The sequence below is a fragment of the Thermobia domestica genome, chromosome 10, assembly GCF_964235325.1.
Source record: "Thermobia domestica chromosome 10, izTheDome1.hap1.1, whole genome shotgun sequence".
In the NCBI taxonomy this organism is placed as follows: domain Eukaryota; kingdom Metazoa; phylum Arthropoda; class Insecta; order Zygentoma; family Lepismatidae; genus Thermobia; species Thermobia domestica.
This window is the reverse complement of record NC_137463.1, coordinates 83860780-83881382: the sequence shown is the minus strand read 5'-3', so window position 1 is coordinate 83881382 and position 20603 is coordinate 83860780. Positions and strand designations below refer to the sequence as shown.

Sequence of the window (20603 nt, the reverse complement as noted above, 5' to 3'; positions counted from 1 at the left end):
GCAGATGAATATAAGCACATTGATTTAATCATGCATTCCTTCCATGTGACAAACATAGTTCTTCACTTCCTTAGCAAATACCTGAAAGGAAGTGAGGCAGAAAACATTTTCGTACAGAATTCGGTATTTGGAGTGTCTACAACATAGTCGGTCTTGAATAAATCGAATTTTGCGCGATGATTGAAAGGTATGCTTATGTTAGCTGAAGCATTGATTAGGATGCAGTTCACTGCGATTTTCAAATCATATGAAGTTGAAAAGTAAACTGATGCACTAGAAACACTAACAACTGAAGCTGCTGCTATTAAGTGTAATCCAGTGTGTTTCTTGTCAACAATCGAGTGCAACACATGCAACCTTGAGAAGCAATTTTCACTTGCAGAATCGGATTTAATCCAGTATTGAAGAAAGGTAATTCGTTCAAGACATGGATGGATTGCGATGTTGAATTTATCATCATGGAAAAGAGAAAGCCATTGATCAACTACCACCAACTGGCAAGGAATTACGGAGACATTTGCTGACATCTTTTTATTACACTGTGCTTCAAATTACTTGTCTTGACAATAAAACACCAGAACCAGATCCCACAGAGTTCTGATTCAAATACGACATTCTTCATCTATTAAAAACCAATTAAAAACATCTGAAACTTGACAAGAAAAAGTAAAAATTGAATAATCTAGTCTTCCGTTTTAGATACCAGGTAAATCACTGTAAATACTTTTTTAAAAACTAGTGATATCCCACCAAAAACATAAATATGAAAAATGCAAAGCCACGTTCTCGTATATTTATTACTTCGTTCAGCCAAAACAAAAGAATAGAAATATGAAATGATGCCAGATTCTATTGAAATCTAAAAAAATCAAAAAATGGAATTTACAACTTTATTGTTGTGTCCCCGCGTAACATAGTCTCCAATTCTCTCGTCTTTGGTGCGATACAAGCGTTTCCCTCATATCAATTCTGTCTATCAATACAAAACTTGGTACACACATTACTTATCCCCTATAGTATTTTTCGAGATATATTTGCATTGTGTGCTTTTACCCAGGGCCACTCCAGAGGGGTCCAAAGTTAATGGGAGGGATTTTCTAGGAAATTTCCCCGACATTCTCCCAATTTTCCGCCTTCAAGGGCCCCCAATACATAGCATCTCTGGAAAATTTGTTTCATACTGAAGAGAATGAAGTATAAACCATGACTTTCCAATGAACAGTGTTGATGCAATAACTGTTTCACTGCGAGTCTACGATTTTCTTTATATTAACAAGGCTAATAGGCACCAGGGACTTACTCCGTTGTCCACGGCACCTATTTTTATTTTGTGTGTGTGTGTGTGTGTGTGTGTGTGTGTGTGCATGAACATATCTTTGTTATGATTATCGAATGGACTAGGTTTGATTCGGATGTTCGGATGACACGTTCATCTCAATTTCTTGTGAGTTTTTCTCATTCACACCAGACAAATGCAAAAGTCCCAGGCTGCTTCCTTCTTTTCCAATTCCTTTCTTTCCTCCTCTTTCCCCGGATAATGCGCTCGCCGAAGGCCCATCAGAAGGACATTTTTGTGGTGATTGTGGGAGTTTTTATTACCAACAACACGATAAAATATCCTGAATTCAATGTGTGGTATTCAAGATGTTTCATGAAAACTGTGATTCAGGGAAGTGTGAGTCAGTAGCTAAATCCTACCAGGAGTGTGCAAACGGCCGTGCACTGTTGGAAGATGAATACAGTGTAGTTACTTTCACAGTGAATCCAGGAAGTAGAATCATTGTTTTAATAATTACTGGGCACATTTCTTAATGTATTATTATTATTATTATTATTATTATTATTATTATTATTATTATTATTATTATTATTATTATTATTATTATTATTATTATTATTATTATTATTTGCTACAGACTTCTTTATTATGTGACTAATAATCTTTTTTTCTAACATTGGATTGTAAAACCTATCACTGAAATGTATGTTTCTATTTTTGTAAACTCTGGGATTTGTTAGTGGTGACATTACCTTCAGATACTTGAAATATCGCCGTTTTACCTATTGTAACAAAATAATGAATAAACTGTAGCTGATTTCAAATATTGAGCATTTCAAGTGAATGAATTATTTGCAATATTCCAAACTAGTGACGATATTCATACAAATTACCATATCCCGTATTTGAAATATTGTTAATAGAATATAGTATTGTTTCAAGAAATTCAAACATCCAGCACTTTGTTCGTGCCTACTTTTGTGTACGTTTACCCAGCACTCGGACCAGCGATACGTTCTGTCGTTCTGTTCTTTGTCCGAAGCTGTAGTGAGAGCATCTCATGTGATTTTTGCTGCTAATTTTAAGCTCTTTGATCAGTTTTAAGCTATATTTTAAACGTATAAACTATATATTTTTAATTTTATTAATTTTTTATTTAAACAATAAAATAAATGTATTATTTTTTATTATTTGTTAATATTTTGCCAGTGTATTTATTGTTGAATTTCATCCAGGAATTTATTAATCTAGTTTCTATAATTTTAAAGAGGTAAAAAAAATGTCTTGGAGCTCAAACGGTATTCTGGAACGGACTAAGTTCGTATACCAAAATAACATTGCACTTATTAAAATCGTTAGAGCCAGTTTGAAGGAAAGCATCCAAACAAAATTCATGCCTACCAATAAAATACATTTTCTTGAATCTTGATAGAAAAATAATTGTGTTGTGTTATAGGTTAATTAAATTAATAGTTGTTTATGAAACATTGTTGTTTACAAAACTCTAGAGATACTGGGCCTTATGCAGATTCGTTTTGGCGTATGATCAACGTCATACTAAAAGCCTGACTACTGCATATTTTACTCGCACCCTTTAGTATGGCACTAATTCACGCGTCGGAACGACTCTGCATAAAGCCCACTCTCTTTAACAGAAATCGTCCTAATAACCAGTTAGTAAACTATCCTTTATGGCTTTTTTTCTTTCAAAACTAGATTAAATTAAATTATACCCTATACTAATTTCCAATTAATGATTAATAATGTCTGAACATAATCGTTATAGCAATTGTTCAAGACATCACCCGAAAGGAATTCGACAATAAATTACTTTCTTTTTTTTTTTTTAAGTATTTTTCTTTTTCAGAAATAAATTATGGCAAAGTTGTAAGATTGTTAGTGGATCACTAGAGTCGTTTACGAAAAATTTATCTGAACAGAAGTAAGTCTCATTGATGGGGGCCCGGTAGAAGTTAGGGGGGTGCAATCCAACCGTATAATAGTTTATCACCATATTATAGTTCATTTGCAAGCCTACCGTGAACATTTTAGGGGGGCAGTAAAAATTTATGGAGGCCCGTCTGCCTAGACCTCCTTGCATACGGACCTGAAAATTACCCCTTTTCAAATTGTCAGAAAATTGGGCTATGTCAAACTGTAAGATTGCAAATGAAATATTAATCTAAAAGATATAGAGAAGGTCTTGAGGGAAAATGTGTAAACAAAATTCATCTCATTAGTACACAATTTTTTCTTTAATAACCATGGTTCTCGTGCAGCACCAATTTTTAGATTTACAAAGATTTTTAGAGTGTTTTTTTTATTTTTTTTATTGTTCATCCATTTTCTTGAAAAGTAAATACGAGCGTTAATAATCAAGCATATCATTTAATTCAGCTCAATCAGATCTGTCGATTTGTGTACGTCTTAACTTTGAACAGTTTTTTTTCCTTTAAATGCAAACAATATCGTAAAGTTTATGGAACATAAATATTATTTTGTGATTTTTTTTCGCGAAATTTTTTCTCTTAAAAGAAATGCACCAGTGAACCAATCGCTCAGGATTTTTGTATGAGAAATGACTGATGCCATACTATAAGGTTGTTAATGATAGATTGATTTTTGAAGTATATTGTAAACAAACTCATTAGAAAAATCTAAATTTTGATTTTTATACTCCATGAACTACTTTCATTTTTTTAGAAACATGGCAAAAAATTGAAAACCGCATGTGCAGAATTATATATATATATATATATATATATATATATATATATATATATATATATATATATATATATATATATATATATATATATAACTTAAGTTACATATTTGCATTCTATATATTGTAACATAGCTTGTGTGAAGTCACATGTATTCGTCTTTTTGCTAAAATACACGATATGGAGTGATTTCTACTTATAGATTCAAGTCAAATGAAAATGAAATAAAATTACATTTATGACCTGTAGGCTGTGGCTTACCATTGAGCCACCACATTTTCCATTAGGCATGAGTATTATGCACATGATATTCATCTGAAATGAAACAAATGGTAGAACAGTTAGATTTGGATTGAGCGATCTAAATAGTATTGTGATTATACTACGTATAAATCAGTGGCGGCCGGTGGATTGTGGTTTCGGGTGTTGCTGTACGAACGATCGGAGACAGAATATATAAAGTAGACTCATTGAGTAATCAGCATAACTTTAGATGCAAATACTATGTGACATGTTAAATTAAATAAAATTCTGTTTTTAAAAAATAAAATAATGCAGAACATTTAATCCGATTAATCACCTTATTTAATTAGTAAGTTCATTCTTTTCTCTTTGATTGGAACAAATCTGCCTAATACATGCTGGTTGAACTTTAGTATTCTTATTGTTAGGTCTTTTGGATGGAAAGCATAACCAATGGTGATAACCTTTCTTGGGACATTCAATTTCATGAAAGTGTCAATTCTTTTTGATGTTAACAAAATTTTCTTCTTTTACTGAAGCCATAGGTACAGTTAATTTTAATTTCAGAAGCTTTGTAGATTCACCAAATATTTTTTTCTAGATTATTGTGAACAATTCATTTTAGCAAACTCAGTCCCTGACAGTGATCCGAATTCCTCTTCAGTGCAGACTGGAGAGAGTTCGTAGCAGAGATTAATGTTATAAAAAAATTTACATTGAACACGCTTTATTCACAATTTATCTAGGAAAATTTAAAATAAATTGTGGAAATGTATCTAGTGCATACAACATTACTGCCATAAGATGTCCTGTAAATTTAAACTTTTTTTTTTCGAACACTCTCCTGAATTGCACTTTGCTTGTTTTGTCTAAGCCTTAATTGTAAGTTTTTCCTCAGTTGAAAGCTGGGCAATTTTTTTGTAAGTTATTTACAGAAGTCATGGTATGCAATTCATTCAGAATTCGTAGGTTATGTACAGAATTAAAGCACACTCATTAACATTAAATCTAATAACCAAAACAGCTGATACAAAAGAGATACTGATATATGAATTGCGAATGTCACATATTCATACATAGGGCTGTCAACTGGCCAGCTTTTCATTGGCCTAGGCGGAAAAATTGCTGTTAATTTGATTAAAGTCGGTGACTGGTACAAACTTCTCACCAGCCCTTTTATAACCGTTTTTTTTTTTATTTGTATCTAGTTCGAAGCATAGATATTGAAAAGTAGCTGTCATTCTGTAAACTCAAAACTGTGAGTTTACAGAACTGTAACAACAAAACTGTTACCTTTCACCATTTATCAACGATTAATATATTTTGTTCACCTGTTTAGAAAATTTTAGAGAGATAACACGGACTGTATCAGGGAAAATTTGAAATTTACTTTCAAGGAATTTTATACATTTATTAAGAGTGGAAAAGGACTTCTTAAAGCAATTTCCTATAGTTGAAGTAGAGACTATATGTTTAAAGAGTGAATTTCATTTTCCAAATCCAAAATTGTCACGTAAAGATTATTATACTTTTGTTCATCTGTTTCGATAATTTTAAAGAAATGGTAGTTACTGGTAAATACAATAAATTGATGAATGCCGATTGATCAATTTCAGTTTTTCATTTATAGCACGATGTATCTATTAAGCTTATTAGCGAATGTTCTAAGGACATACAGAATATATGTGTTAATGCACTTTTGTTCACGATAGTACGTTTCCTCTCCATGGATAGGTCCGAACATGCTGAGACCTATATCATAGAGAATTTTGAGGAAGTGCCGTTCTTTTTTTTTTTTTTTAATTTTTACAGAATTGGCAACCCTATTCATATATCAACACACACACACACACACACATGTGCGTAAAAGAAAAAAACTACATTCCAAATCATCCGTTTTGGTTGTTATGCAATGCACGATGAACACAATATACTTCCACACGAGGCGAAACAATGTTTATGAATGTCATACGTTCTGGAAAGCAACCTTGAAACCCGCCAGATATAGGAACAACATGTTAGCTTGGAGTGGTCCAAAGTATTTGAGGAAGGTCCAATACGTCTACGTAATAATGAACCTGTCTTATACTGTACCCAAAAAGATAAGTAATTCTTAATTACTGTCACCTATATTTTTAGAAAAAATGATAGAACGATTATTTCTATAAGAAAAGAAAGAGTACATGATGAGGCTTAAAATAAAATATTTAGCGTACATCAAACATTTCTCTGTTAAACAAGTATAGTTCGTTAGGAAAGTCTACAAATGTTAGTCGTTTCGAAATTTTTTGGAGGTCCGGTCCCCCGTTGGACCCCCCTCGTGGCTACGCCTCTGAGCATTGCTAACTAGTCCCAAATTCAATGTGGCGTTCCCCACCATACAGTTTTATCAAGAGTATAAAATATTTTATAAAAGATATGAATACCGTATACTAAAATACTATCCACAGAGAGGGGGGGGGGATTCTGCATATTGACTTATTAATATTTTGTTCACAAATTACTGTCTGTAGAAGAAACCTTCATTATCCATATAAGCTAAGAATTAACTTGTAAATGCGGATCTACTTTGATTTGATTTCTGCTCTACTACATATTTTCTGTCTTATTTTGTAATTCTGCTATCACTTTTTTAATTGTCATTATATTGATTTGCTTCAGTATAAGTACCGTAATTTAAAAATATGAATGCATAAAAACAAATTCTATTTGTTAATTGCTAGTGAAATAAAATTCAGAAAGCTTATTTAGCGCGAAAAACCTTCTCATTCACTGGAAACCGTGCTGTGTAGCAGAAACACTGCAACGACCAGTCTCTTTAGCTTCTGAGATAGGGGAAAGGAGACTTAACATTCGCTCCAATTCCCGCGCTGAAGGAATCTGGTCGTTGTATGCTCGCTGCAACACAATATAAATTAGAGACTCTGTGACGGATTATTTTTCGCTTTTTAAAACGGATGAACGAAACGGACAGTTACAGAAGTAAAAAAAATGTTATTTAAAGTATATATGGGAGTATTAGAAAGTATTTTTTCTGTTCTTTACTACTATTGCTAATAATATTTTTTTTCCTGAAATACTTTGGTCGTTGCGCAACGCTGCAACACTAACATTAGCCGCCACTGGTATAAATACGTATAAGTAATACCGTAATATCTCTGAAGCGTTTCTCAAGTAAACATTCCAAATTTTTGTCAATGTTTTAAAATGTTGTGGAGAAACGAATTGTAACATTAGCCAGGAAGTCAATTCCTCTTACGTTAGTACTTGTAATTATCATCTGCATACAACAATATAAATCCGAAATATGTATCCGGTAATATTCCTATGTTGACCAGTGGCGGCTCGTGCACATCGGTAAAAATTACAATTTTGTCACTATAAGATAAGGAAAGAAGATTCTTGTATACAATTAGTAGGACTTTAGGTTAAGTTTTCTTCTTTTAGATAGTAGCGATAAAAATTGTAATTTGTATTCTTCTCTTATATTGTAGCGATAAAAATGGCAATTTTTATTCTTCTCTTAGATGGTAGCAATAAAGAGTGTAATTTTTATTCTTCTCTTAGATGGTAGCGACAAAAATTTTAATTTTTATTCTTCTCTTAGATGGTAGCAATAAAGAGTGTAATTTTTATTCTTCTCTTAGATGGTAGCGACAAAAATTTTAATTTTTATTCTTCTCTTAGATGGTAGCAATAGTGTAATTTTTATTCTTCTCTTAGATGGTAGCGACAAAAATTTTAATTTTTATTCTTCTCTTAGATGGTAGCAATAAAGAGTGTAATTTTTATTATTCTCTTAGATGGCAGCGATAAAAATTCCAATTTTTATTCTTCTTTCAGATGGTAGCAATAAAGAGTGTAATTTTTATTCTTCTCTTAGATGGTAGCGATAAAAGTTGTATTTTTTATTTTTCTCTTAGATGGTAGTGATACAAATTGCAATTTTTATTCTTGTCTTATTAGATTGTAGCGATAAAAATTGTAATTTTTATTTCATCGACGTGATTTCTTTGGAAAGCCATCACTGATTTTGACATTGCTGTTGATAGATGTTTATCTGTATTGTAGCAAATTTAACTAACTTTAAAATTTTATTTTCTCCTTGTTTGTAATTTCGCCTGAAAAGTAAACAAGTGTCACTTTTCTGACTGAGTGCATTACATACAATTAATAAATTAATGTAAATTTCGTAATATGAGTACATTTATCATCTTGGAAACAGGATGCACGTGATTAGTTTAGAATGAAATAAATAAAAGCAACAAGTTCAAGCTCTGTCCATGTCACTTGAACCTCCATGGCTATTAATAACAATAGCAAGGTAGTGGACTTCGATGCTTTAATTTTAGTATTTTTATTTTCCAGAAAAAATAATAAAGAATGATATGTGTTGCAGACTTAAGAGGAAAAGCGACAAAATGCAGGGGGAAGAGGGGAGTGATTGACATAAGATGTTGAAGGACACAATTATCGCTGTTTAATTACCATTTTTTATATATCAATGTGTATGTATGGAAATAACAAGAAAAATCTACACTGTATAGATTTTGTTTGTTGGCTTAATTCCAAAAGATGGGGTTTTTTAATCTACGTACTGGCACAAGGGTTAAGAGGTCGTCATGTACAATTTTGAGATATCTTCGGAAACGTCGCCTGACTGCAAGATGGGATTTGTTTCTAATGTGAAGTGGAGGCGGTAAGAACTGCTTCTGTCATCATCATCATGTGTGAGCACGGGTTGAAGAATCCTGAGGTGAAATCCGTGCCCAAGGAGGACAGTGCCAAGTCGTCGAAACCTTCAGCACCTCCACTCAAGAAAAGTAGTCGAAGGGGTATAGAAAACAAAGGTAGGTTTAGGAAATGATTGGCTATTAACATTTAACAGTGATGCGGCGAAATCTGTTCAACTCTTCGTGAATATATATTCAAGTTAATATTTGTCCAAACTTACGATGGACTGGAGCTTGAAATATATCCTGGAGCCAGCAAGAAAGATTCCTATTTGTGACATTACCTTTATGTTCTCTATTTCTGGCTTCACTAGAGCAGAAAGAAAATCAGGCAAAATTTCTTCTTAAAGTGTGTGCACTATACAGTGTGGATAAACAAGGACATACAGAGTACTTCAAACACTTCCGTTATGTTATTACTCAAAGAAATCTAATGGCCAGTCAGAAGATAACTTCTTCTGGTTTGGAAATTTGTGACCTGGTTATCAGCAACTACCACTATTAATTATGGGTTTCAAAAAAAAATCGTTATATTTTAGTTGAAATGGATCTCAAACTGTCTCACAATGCTGGTTCAATAAAGTTAATTGTATGTTCACACTGAAAATTAATCCCGAGATCACGGTAACCAATGACTTGAATGCTAAACTATTCTGCTACGTACACACAGGGGCAGATCCAGGACGGACTTCTGGGGGATTGTGATACTGCTACTTAGAGCTACTTTTAAGAGCTCCAAACTCTGGGATGGGTTTTATTTATATATAAAATAAAAAGGTTTCCTCTTCTGGGAGGCCAATGGCCCCGATCGCTCCCCTGGATCCGCCTCTGCGTACACAATTCATTATTATTATGAAAGTTGCAATCACCGTCAGAAACTTTTTTCCAAAGTAGGTAGGCATTAAATTATAAACGAGGCTAAGGGTTCTGGGTCCCGTACCAAATTTATAGAAGAAGCGGCTGTTTTCACTAAATCACTCAGTTAAAAATAAATGACATCAGTCTCAAATATTTTCGTATATCAAAACAAGCATTTTGTGCAATCATATCAACAGAACCATACAATTATTAGATGTCATTAATTTAGTTGATATTTCGTTGCTTACTTCTGTTTGTTTACCTCCGTACGTTCTGTGTATGTACTATCCATTTATTATTTAATTTATTTAGTATCCAATTACTGGGATAACACTACATGGTTTACGCTACCTTCTTGTGTCAAGATAGCGATTGGCCAATCTCCCTGATCGATGACACTACAATTTAATTCCTGATAATAGATTTTGCTGCACCTGAGAACTTTGCGTGCAATGTGATTCTCAAATAGTATATTTTCTTGACGTTAAGTGTCATCCGGTTTAATATCGTCCATCAATTCTTCTTTTCCTGCTTCTCCCTCTTTTTCCTTATCATATATCCTATATTTCTTAGAATGAGCTTGCTTATCAACATTGTTCGAACTACTTTCCTTCTCTCTTTTCAATTACCTCCAACATCGATTAAAATAAACCCAAAAGTAGCATATCCTCTCCCTATATAAACACCGAACTCTCGAAGCTGAAAACTTACTGTAATTTTGAGAAAATTTGCGTTTAAAAATTCATACATATTTTTTCACTGAAAACCTCGACTAAGGCATTCACACTCATAATTTATGGACAGTAAAATACCAATATAAGGGAATTTTGGGGATTCCCGAAATGAATTTCTTACACTGAAATAAATCAATTCTCAAGAACTTACCTGTTGGTATATCCACTCCAGGGTCTACATGACTTTAACATGAAATTACACAAATATATGTATAATATGTCTATAAATATATATAATTAAGTAATTAAAGTGTTTAAGTGTAGTAGCATTAAATGAAATGAAATCTTTCAGTTTAACATCCTGTTAGGTTAAAGGAGATGGATGATTGAGGCAAGTGAATGATGGTCAAAGAGTCGGTGGAATGAGAATGTGGGAAGAAACGGAAATATCCTGAGAAAACTCACGAATACAATGTTGTCCACCACAAACTTAACTTGGCCGGGGATCGAACCAGGGTTTCCATACACCAGAGGTAAGCACTCTACTGTTGAGCCACCGTGCCCCCATCCAGTCATTGTATATGCCACTGTTTGTTTTCAATACAGGTAATTGTTTAAACAATTTCTAAAGACGGATATAACGTTAAAATGACCATTCCTTAATAATTACAGTTAACTTTTAATATTGTACAATAAGATAGAATCTATCTTGGCTACGTTTTAGCTTCTAATTCATTGCATTGAAAGATGCACACAACTTATTTAAGGGAATAACGGTCATTGCTTATAGCTGTCCTACTGGACCAATCGCGTACGTGTATGAAACATAGCCACCATATCATCTGAATAATAAAATAATATTATAAGAGGGAATATTTGTATAATGAATTTTAATTATATTTTGGGAAAATAAAATTAAATATAATCCTTTAAAAAATAGATGAAATTTTTATTCGTTGTACTGAAAGTTCGAGGTTCGTCAAACTGAAATGTTTTAACACATATTAAGCAGGGGAACAAGGAAGAGACTTAAAAATAAATTTCACAATCCTGAGCATTTTATTATACCAGTATTCGTTACAGTGACATAATAGGACTCACAGAAGATGTTTTAACGCAAATACTCATCCAGGAAATGAACTTATTCACATACATTATACATTTATTTATTTATTTATTTATTTATTTATGATGAATATTCGAGGTTTCGGAGTAGTGTCTATTACAATATATGAATGACGCAATTCAACATTAAGAACCTACATATATCTCCGAATATGTATCTCCGAATGGTGCAGTAACTGAGAACTACAGATGTCTTAAGCATAATTGTATGATTCAGAACTGTATTATCTCTCTCTTTCCCTCGTTTTTGGCATAAAAACGAAGCCTTCTTTCTCTGAATAGTATCACTTCCTGGTTCATGTTTTGATAATTCCGCAGTAAGGATCGTGTATCCTTCAGTGATTAACATCGTGAACAAATACAGAGTTGCTTCTTAATGAAGAAATTTATGATAGTTAAATATAGTAGGAAGGATTGATTGTCTGTTTATGATAAAATATGTTATTATTATTATTATTATTATTATTATTATTATTATTATTATTATTATTATTATTATTATTATTATTATTAGTATTGTTATTAATGGTCTGAAATAAATATGAGGATTATAAATAGTTCTTTTTACATATTCCCCTTCAAACTGACGAACAATAAGAAAACTATACTATACTTATACAATAAGAAAACTGACTGCGTTTAATAAGAAAACTGTGTGTCATGTGATTTCATAAACAAGAAGTTTTTAAAAAAAATTGTGTGGAATTTTATACTTTATGACAATGATGGGCAAACTTATTTTTAGAAGAGGGCCAAAGAAAGAATCAAAACTTTAGGCGGACCAGTATAATTTAATAAGAACAGCAATGGTGTAATATTTTAGAAAATTCGTGTAATATTTTACTGTATTAATGATGGAAGTTTCCCATAATTTGGTTCGAACTAAGATGCACTGGTTTTGAGAAATGAGGGTTAGGTATTAGGTTTCTGCGCTTTTGGCATCTAGTGCCATGTTAGCCTGTCACACATATGAGGGTTTCTGGTCGATCACACTGCCCGCGGAACTGGAAAGGGAGAAGGGAATGGGGGAAGGAAGGAAGCAGCCTGGGACCATTGTGTTAGGTACCATTTCGCCATTCGCCTGATATGAATGAGGAAAACCAAGCAAAAATCTCGCTGAAAATAGCTGACCTGAAATATAAGGGTATGCTGTTATACCTTTTCGATCAAGTATCCGAGATTCCCCGCCGGTAATCGAATCTGAGACCGCTCACACTAAAGGAGAGAGCGTTAGCGTCTACCCTACTCGGGGCCACTGCCTTTGACAAGTAAAGGTTAACTCCTTACCGCATACCGTGCCATATATGGCACATACCCTTTTTTCACTTCAGCTTTTTTGTGATTTATCAAAGACATCAAATCACTGTTTTGTCTGCTGTGTGGGATATTGACGTGTATGAATAAGAGATTTTGGTGTCATCTTGCATGTTCTTTGTGAGTTGTAAGTGTGTCATATATGGCACTTACTTATTTCTCGTCGGAATTAAGTGAAAAATTTAAAATTCAAATTTTAATTCATTTTTCAAATTCCCATATGAGGATTTCCAATACTGATTATTTTTTTCGCTAAAAGAGGTTAATACTCGTCTGTCAATCGGTTTCTAATACAACCCTTTCAAAAAATCCTGTTCTTTTTTTTTACTATTATTCCGCAGATTAGGAATCATGTCTCGAGCAGTATAGAAGCTTTCAAGAAGCCACATCCTGTTCGCGGGCCTTAGTTTGCCCGTCGCTACTCTAGGAGGAAAAAGAACCCCAATGAAAGGTTAAAAATAATACCACATAAAGACAAACAATAATATATGCAACCTGTTAGTTAACAGTGTATTTTGTTACATATATCACAATACAGACATACAATCATAGTCATACGTTTTGCAAAACGTCTGATGAGAATGTTGGCTAGAAGATCGAAACGTCACGTGTAAATGTGCTTTTATTAAACAAGTGCAGTCTTGTTCAGGTGTGTTTTTATTTTTCTGATACAGTATTGAAACCACAATTTCTTCCATCAAAATTAAAAAAAAACTCAGTTGACAACAAATGTCATAAATGTTCCTTTTTTCGATCTCTCTCGGAAACTACGCATGAGAATTTATTTGTAATCATGATACTTTTCAGCTCGATCTGATCTATTGACTAATATATGTCTTACCTTTGGACAATATTTTAGTTGGACAGAAATTGAAATTTAAGAATTAATTATATTTTTAGACTATTCTCAAGTGCTAGGAAGTCTTAAGACTCATATAAGTTGTATCATAAAAAGGGACTTTTGTTTGTAGAAAGATCTCGTGAGTTGAAAGTTCCTCAAAATTGAGGTTGTTGTTCAAGAGACGATCAAATTATTGTTTATTCAAAATAGTGAAGCTGTAAAATAAGAAACGCATTAGAGGTTACAGGTTTAGAGTGATTCTTCTGTTTAGATCAGAATTAATGATCAAATATTCAACAATTTTCTGTAAATTTCTCATGCACGCTTATCTCTTATTACAATACATTTTGTTAATTCTAACCCATATTATTAATGATAATAATATCTTGTGAACTTAATATAATTGCGATCTCAGAAGGAGTTGAAAAATTATTGTTGCAAAAAATAATTTTTGCGCTAATACAAAATGTCACTGTAGTTTTGTTTCATTAGTCTTCATGCAGCTGAGAAACGAAGCTCTATTGTTTGATTTTAAGAGATCATCTGATCAGTTTATGGGTTTTGACTGGGTTTTAACAAGTGACTACCAAAACTATAATTTTTTAAATATTTATATAAATTAATATTGTTTTAAGTGAAACAATGCTATTCAAAAGTTTGCTGGATTTTTTTCTTATTTGGTTGCTTGGTTGTTCCGCAATAACATTCGTTATAAAATCATCAAGCACACACACAAAAATATAATTTAAATCTATTAAATGTAACGAAACTACCAGAAAATACCTTAAAATTTGGCTTTAAATTCAAGGTTACAAGTAAGGAACAAATATATGTAAATTTATTATGATATCAGTCAGTGGTGGTTCTTGAGGGAAGTCATAGCGATTTTATCGCTACCAGGTAATTAAAGAAATCTTACCTAACGTCCTAATTCCTCTTCACAAAAGTTACAACCTTAAAATACTTTTCTTCCCTTAAAACTTAGTTATAGTGTTCTTCTTCACAAAAGTTAAAACCTTAGGAAACTTTTCTTCCCTTAAAACTTAGTTATAATGTAATTCTTCACAGAAGTTACAATCTTAGTTACTTTTTCCCTTAAAACTTAGTTACAGTGTTCTTCTTCAAAAAAAGTTAGGACCTTAGGAAACTTCTTTTCCGTAAAACCGTATAATGTTCTTCTTCAAAAAAGTTAGGACCTTAGGAAACTTCTTTTCCGTAAAAACGTATAATGTTCTTCTTCACAAAAGTTAGGATCTTAGGAAACTTTTCTTCCCTTAAAGGTTAGTTATAGTGTTCTTCTTCATAAAAGTTAGGATCTTAGGGACATTTTCCCTTAAAACTTAATTATAGTGTTCTTCTTCACTAAAGTTACGACCTTAGGAAACTTTTCTTCCCTTAAAACGTAATTATAGTGTTGCCTACAAGAGGAGACAATATGAGAAATAAGGTTTCCTCGTCTTGTCTTGTAATCTTTTGCAGAATTCTCGTCTCGTCTCGAAGACTTCTTTCTCGTCTCGTCTCGTTTCATAAATTTATGTATATACAAAATGAATTCCCTGTTTGTTTTCATAATTTCATCTAGAAGTTCTCAGAATCATCCAGCGTCACTGGAGTTCCGCAAAGGGTGTGATAACACAACATTTAAAGTATATTTATTACTAGAGGAAATTGTGATTGTGTAATATATTACGTACCGTATCTTTACACGTTGATAAATGCTTTTCACTATGTTCGTACAATTACTTTGTTAATTTGTAGTTTTTTTAATACTTTTGAATCGTGTAAAACTAAAATAGTGTTTGAGATATAAGACTTGGGTGTACTAGCGTCGCCCATAAGACTTCACAAATTTCTCGTTTCGTCTCGATTCTTTTCTCCAAAATGAGGCAGAATTATCATCTTTTTCATCTCGTCTCGAATTTCAAAATGTGCTTCTTGTCTTGTTTCTCGTGGGCAATATACGGTACTATACAGTCTTGTATTGAAAATTCGTTCACTAGTATTCTTGTAACTCCGCATAGCGTAGTCGCTGGTCCCGTGTTCGATTACCGGTGAGAACATTTGGTCTCAAATAAACTAAAAAAGCTTTTTCAGGCCACCCATCTTAAGTGAGATTTCACTCATTTACACCAGACAAATACTGAGATGGTACCTAAGATAATACTTCCAGATAGCTTCCTTCCTTCCCCGTTTCTTTCTTTCTGCCCAATTACTTGAATAGTGTGATTGTCAAGGGACGTCATTCTCATACGTAAAGGGCCACCGTGGACATAAAGGCCGAAAACCCAGAAATCTAATCTTAATTCTTGTGAACACGTGACAAACAAAACTTATTAATTGCATTTTTGTATATACTATGTATATTTTTGAAAAATAAGAAATCAAACTAACTTAGTGCATTATATGTATATAAACTAGTTCTACTCGATATTAAAGAATTTCGTTTCATACAATTAGGTTATGTACATATGTAGGTCAGATTCATATGATTAGGCCTTGAATTCTGCCCTTAACCATTCACACATTCGCTCACACGCTTATGCAACTAATTTATAACAAAATTGATAATATCTTAATTTTTTATATAAAAAAGAACATAAAATACCGAACGTAGACAAGATTTTTCCTTTTTCGAAAGCACTAGAATTTAGGTAAAGGTCATATTGCATTTGTTCATGACCTATTATATGATGTGGAATAGCCATATCTAATGTGATAAGCAACAGAAATTAAAAGAAGTTACTTCAATCGTAAAACCAGCCTGCTTACCAGCGTAGATAACACTATTCATATGTCAGTGCGAGATACAAAGGGTTTGGTTCCCGGTTAGACCGCAAATGTTTTGGATACCAGTTAAACTGGAGGGCCATGATTAATATAAACAAGGATCTGAAAAGAGATGCTTTACTGGAAAACTACAAACTAATAATATACACACACAAACCAATTCATTCATCCACTTACAATTACATCAGTAGTGGTAGTAACTTGTGAAAGCAGCGGTCATTATCAAAGACATATATAGGCCTATATATAAGACATATATAGGCCTATATATAAGACATATGTATATATACGCGCACTCAAACATATTTCCTGCTCTGAAATGTTACTTCAACATTTAGAAAAATATATGTACGGGAAAATGTGTTCTCTATTTTTATATTTCTTGGCTTAAGTTTGTATGCGCTATTATTAAGTGTATATGCGCTACATAAAGTTACTATTCACTTTCTACATAATTATACAGTGTTTAGGTTAAAAGTTATTTCAATACAAAGCTTTTACTTTGATCTTGTTAAGACTTAGTTGAATAAAATATAACATGTACTGAAAGCCATGAAGTATAATAGTTATATATATTCTGTTTAATTTACGGAATTAAAAACAAAACCATTTCCAAATTTTCCAGCCATACTTTTAACTGAAATAAAACAACAATACATTGTATTGAACTTTCTATACGATTATTAAAACAATTCTGGAACATTTTAAGCAACATTTTCTCCGCCCTTTGAAAATAACTGAATTCGAAGTGCGTACGGACATCCACCACGCTCATATTTGCTTATTCTTACCAAGTGTGTTTGCGTGTTGTAAACAATTGAGTCAAGTGCTGCTAAATAGAGAAATTCGTAACTATTATGGAAGTTAACTGGCGGTTTAAACGATTGTACTATTTATTGACAGTAGGAAAAAGGCACACGATATAGGAATAAATAAGCTTTCCTTTCCTATTTTAAGAAGTAGAAACTCTCAGCCATAGGATATTATTGGACGTAGTTGCAGTGCTTGTGCAGCTATAGAAGCGTAAACACCTAAATTGTCGAATTTTTGAGAGATACATTAATTTTTGTACAAAAATAGGCAGTTGTATAACCATGCAATCTAAGGCAGAAACCGCACCTTACATGCTTATTTATTTATTTATTAGAGTATGTAATGAACCAAAGAATTCAACATAATTAATCTTGAGTAATATAGACCATAAAGGATGGATATGAACAAAAATTTGCACACAAAATAAATAAATAAATACCAGATCTCTATAGTAATTTTCAAAATATTATTGGAAATTACACGAGACTCTCGCTAATCCGGCCATTCCTGGCGCATATGGGTGCCGGATTAGCGGGATTGCCGGATTATTGAGATTCTGACATTTATTTGATATATTTATTCGAAAACTAGGAGATATAGTGTACTGTACTTTATTAAATCGAAGGATATATATTTAAAACATAGAGGATATACTTTATTAAATCTAAATATACATTAATTTTCAAAGGAAAATTAGTCCTTGAGTAGTATCACTCACTATGAAACATGTCCCTACTTTTCAACTGTCGCAATGATGATACGCGACGGTGGCATACTTTATCACGCAACCGAATTGTAAAGAATGCTACAATTTCGAATACGTACAGTATATAAAGCATTGTTGAACTAAGCATTGTTGCGCATGCGCACGATAATTCAGTATGCACGTGTTTTTGGTTGGATGTGCGCCGGATTACTGAGAGGCCGGACTACTGAGGGCCGGATTATCGAGAGTCTAGTGTATCTGTTCTTTTATATATCGTATGCAGTGGTGGCTATTGAGAAAAGTCACATCAGTAAATAATAATAATAATAATAATAATAATAATAATAATAATAATAATAATAATAATAATAATACATTTCGTCGCTACAAATTAAGGGAAGATAGCTTAGCTAACATAATTGTTATTGCATACTGCGTTCTGAAGCCGTATGTAGCTTTTTTCCTATAACTTATGGGGATAACATTTAAATTTCAACCAACGTGACCAGTGTTTCTTTCAGAAACCATGTTCCGGGGGGCACACTTCGTACTCTGGAGGGACACTGCTGGTATTATTTATAGACGTATTATTTTGTCTCCTCCGGGGGGCACTCTCAGAGCTCTGGGGGGCAGTGCCCTCCTAAAACCATCTCTGAAAGAAACACTGAATGTAACTTTCCTTAAAAGCCGCTACTGATTACATGAGAACTGCTAATAAGCAATTATCTAACACTTTAAAAATAAAAATAAAAATACAGTGGAATTTCATAATGGTACCAGTAGACTTCTCTTGTGTCAAAGCCAGACCTGTATTTTAAGTAGAAAATACCTTAAACCAATAACCATTTTCTGTTTATTAGTAATGTTTATTTAAATTTGTTACTAGAAACCAGAATTTGTTAGATTTTAAGCTATAAGAGGAACAAAATATTCTATGTAATTAGTTATTTGAAATTCTCATGTAGCTTATATAAGGTGTTAATGAACTAGACCGACAAACTGAAACAGGTGATTCCTCACATCAAACTAAGGAAGAAAGTTCATATTGACCCGTGATCAAAAGTGCATAGTTTCAGAGTTAAAACTGTCCAAAACCGTGGGAAAATGAACTTTGGGGACGAATATCTCCGAAACTATCAGCTATTGAGTCGAGGCTATATGCTTTTGTCTTACACTTGTAATTTGCTCTATCCAAAAATGCATGATTCTGAATCGTTCAGTGGCGGCGCAAAGGAGTCCCTCCACAGGAAGTGGGGGATCCTGGGTATTCCTTCAGTACAGATGGGTCTGATTTATGAAAGATAGAACAACGTACCACCAAGTAACAAAAAGTTGTTGAAAGACATCAATGTTTTGAACAAAATCAAAATGGCGAAGGATTTTCAGTGTGTTGTGCATGGTTGCATAGCGACAGTTCGGCCTGAAAATGTAGTGGATAAAAATTTTCTAAGAGTAATAACATACATTTAATAGCATGTGTGGAATTAATAGTCAAGTTGTTTATTAATCTCCAGTTTCAATGTAACTTCTAAAAAAAACAAGCCTCATTATTCATTACTATGATTAATATTATCTTTTCTATTTGTTTGTTTTGGAAATTTATTATTAAATAATCTGATCACACAATTTTCCAGACAGAATTTTAAGATGTTCATGACCAAAGAATCAAATTTTTTCTTACACCTTCGTTGTTTAAGAGTACAAAGAGCTAGTATCTATTTCTGTTGCTCTTGTCAATTTACTTAATAAAATATGAAATACGATATACGGTACTTTAACTGAAAAAGATAGTATCCTATTAGTTATACAAACTTTTGGCAAACAAAGGGTTAGAAACAGCCAAGGAAATTAAGGTTGATACACAAATATTCAGATCATGTCCCCCTCCCCCACTTTTAACGTCCAATCGCAGCCACTGCATACAGCCACTTGCTGAACGGGACGTTCAACTCAAAATAAACTAACTACAACGTGACCAACATGGCCAAGAAACTTACCATGTTGGTCATCGCAATGAGAAGGCGTCTCTCCATAAGTGTCCATGGGTTTCCTCGCGGTTCTCTCGTTGTACTTTCATTCCCTCAACTCTGGGGGCCGCGGTGGCTCAGTGGTAGAGCGTTGAAACTTTGTGGTGGACAAACACCGTGTGCGTGGGTTTTCTCGGGGTTCTCCCGTTTCCTCCCACTTTCTTCATTCCACCATTTCATTCATTACTCATCCTCACCGTCTCCTTTAGCCTAACCGGCATAACCGTGGGACGTAAAACTCAAAGATTCCATTTTTTCCCTCAACTCTCTCCATATTTCTTTAATTAACCGCCTCCTTTAGCCTAAGAGGCAACACTGTGGAATGTTAATTTGTTTCAAACAAAAATGAAAGGATAAGTTTCTAACTCTTCTCGAGATATCTGCATTCTTAATACTTTTCCCTCTTTTTGTTACATAACCAGCAGTGGCGTCGGAAGTATTTTTCAGCTGGGGGGTAAACTGCTGTCTTGAAAATAG

At 33.2% G+C, this 20603-nt stretch overlaps 1 protein-coding gene across 1 annotated transcript in view; it reads left to right on the top strand.

The window, feature by feature from the left end:
* The first annotated feature begins 8896 nt into the window (after nt 1-8896).
* Nucleotides 8897-20603, top strand: part of LOC145662518 (scavenger receptor class B member 1-like) — a 107280-nt gene continuing 95573 nt past the window's right edge. The window contains exon 1 of the mRNA XM_081728173.1: nt 8897-9098. Coding sequence (XP_081584299.1) covers nt 8975-9098 — 124 coding nt within the window. The 5' untranslated portion in view covers nt 8897-8974. The remainder of the gene's footprint in view (nt 9099-20603) is intronic.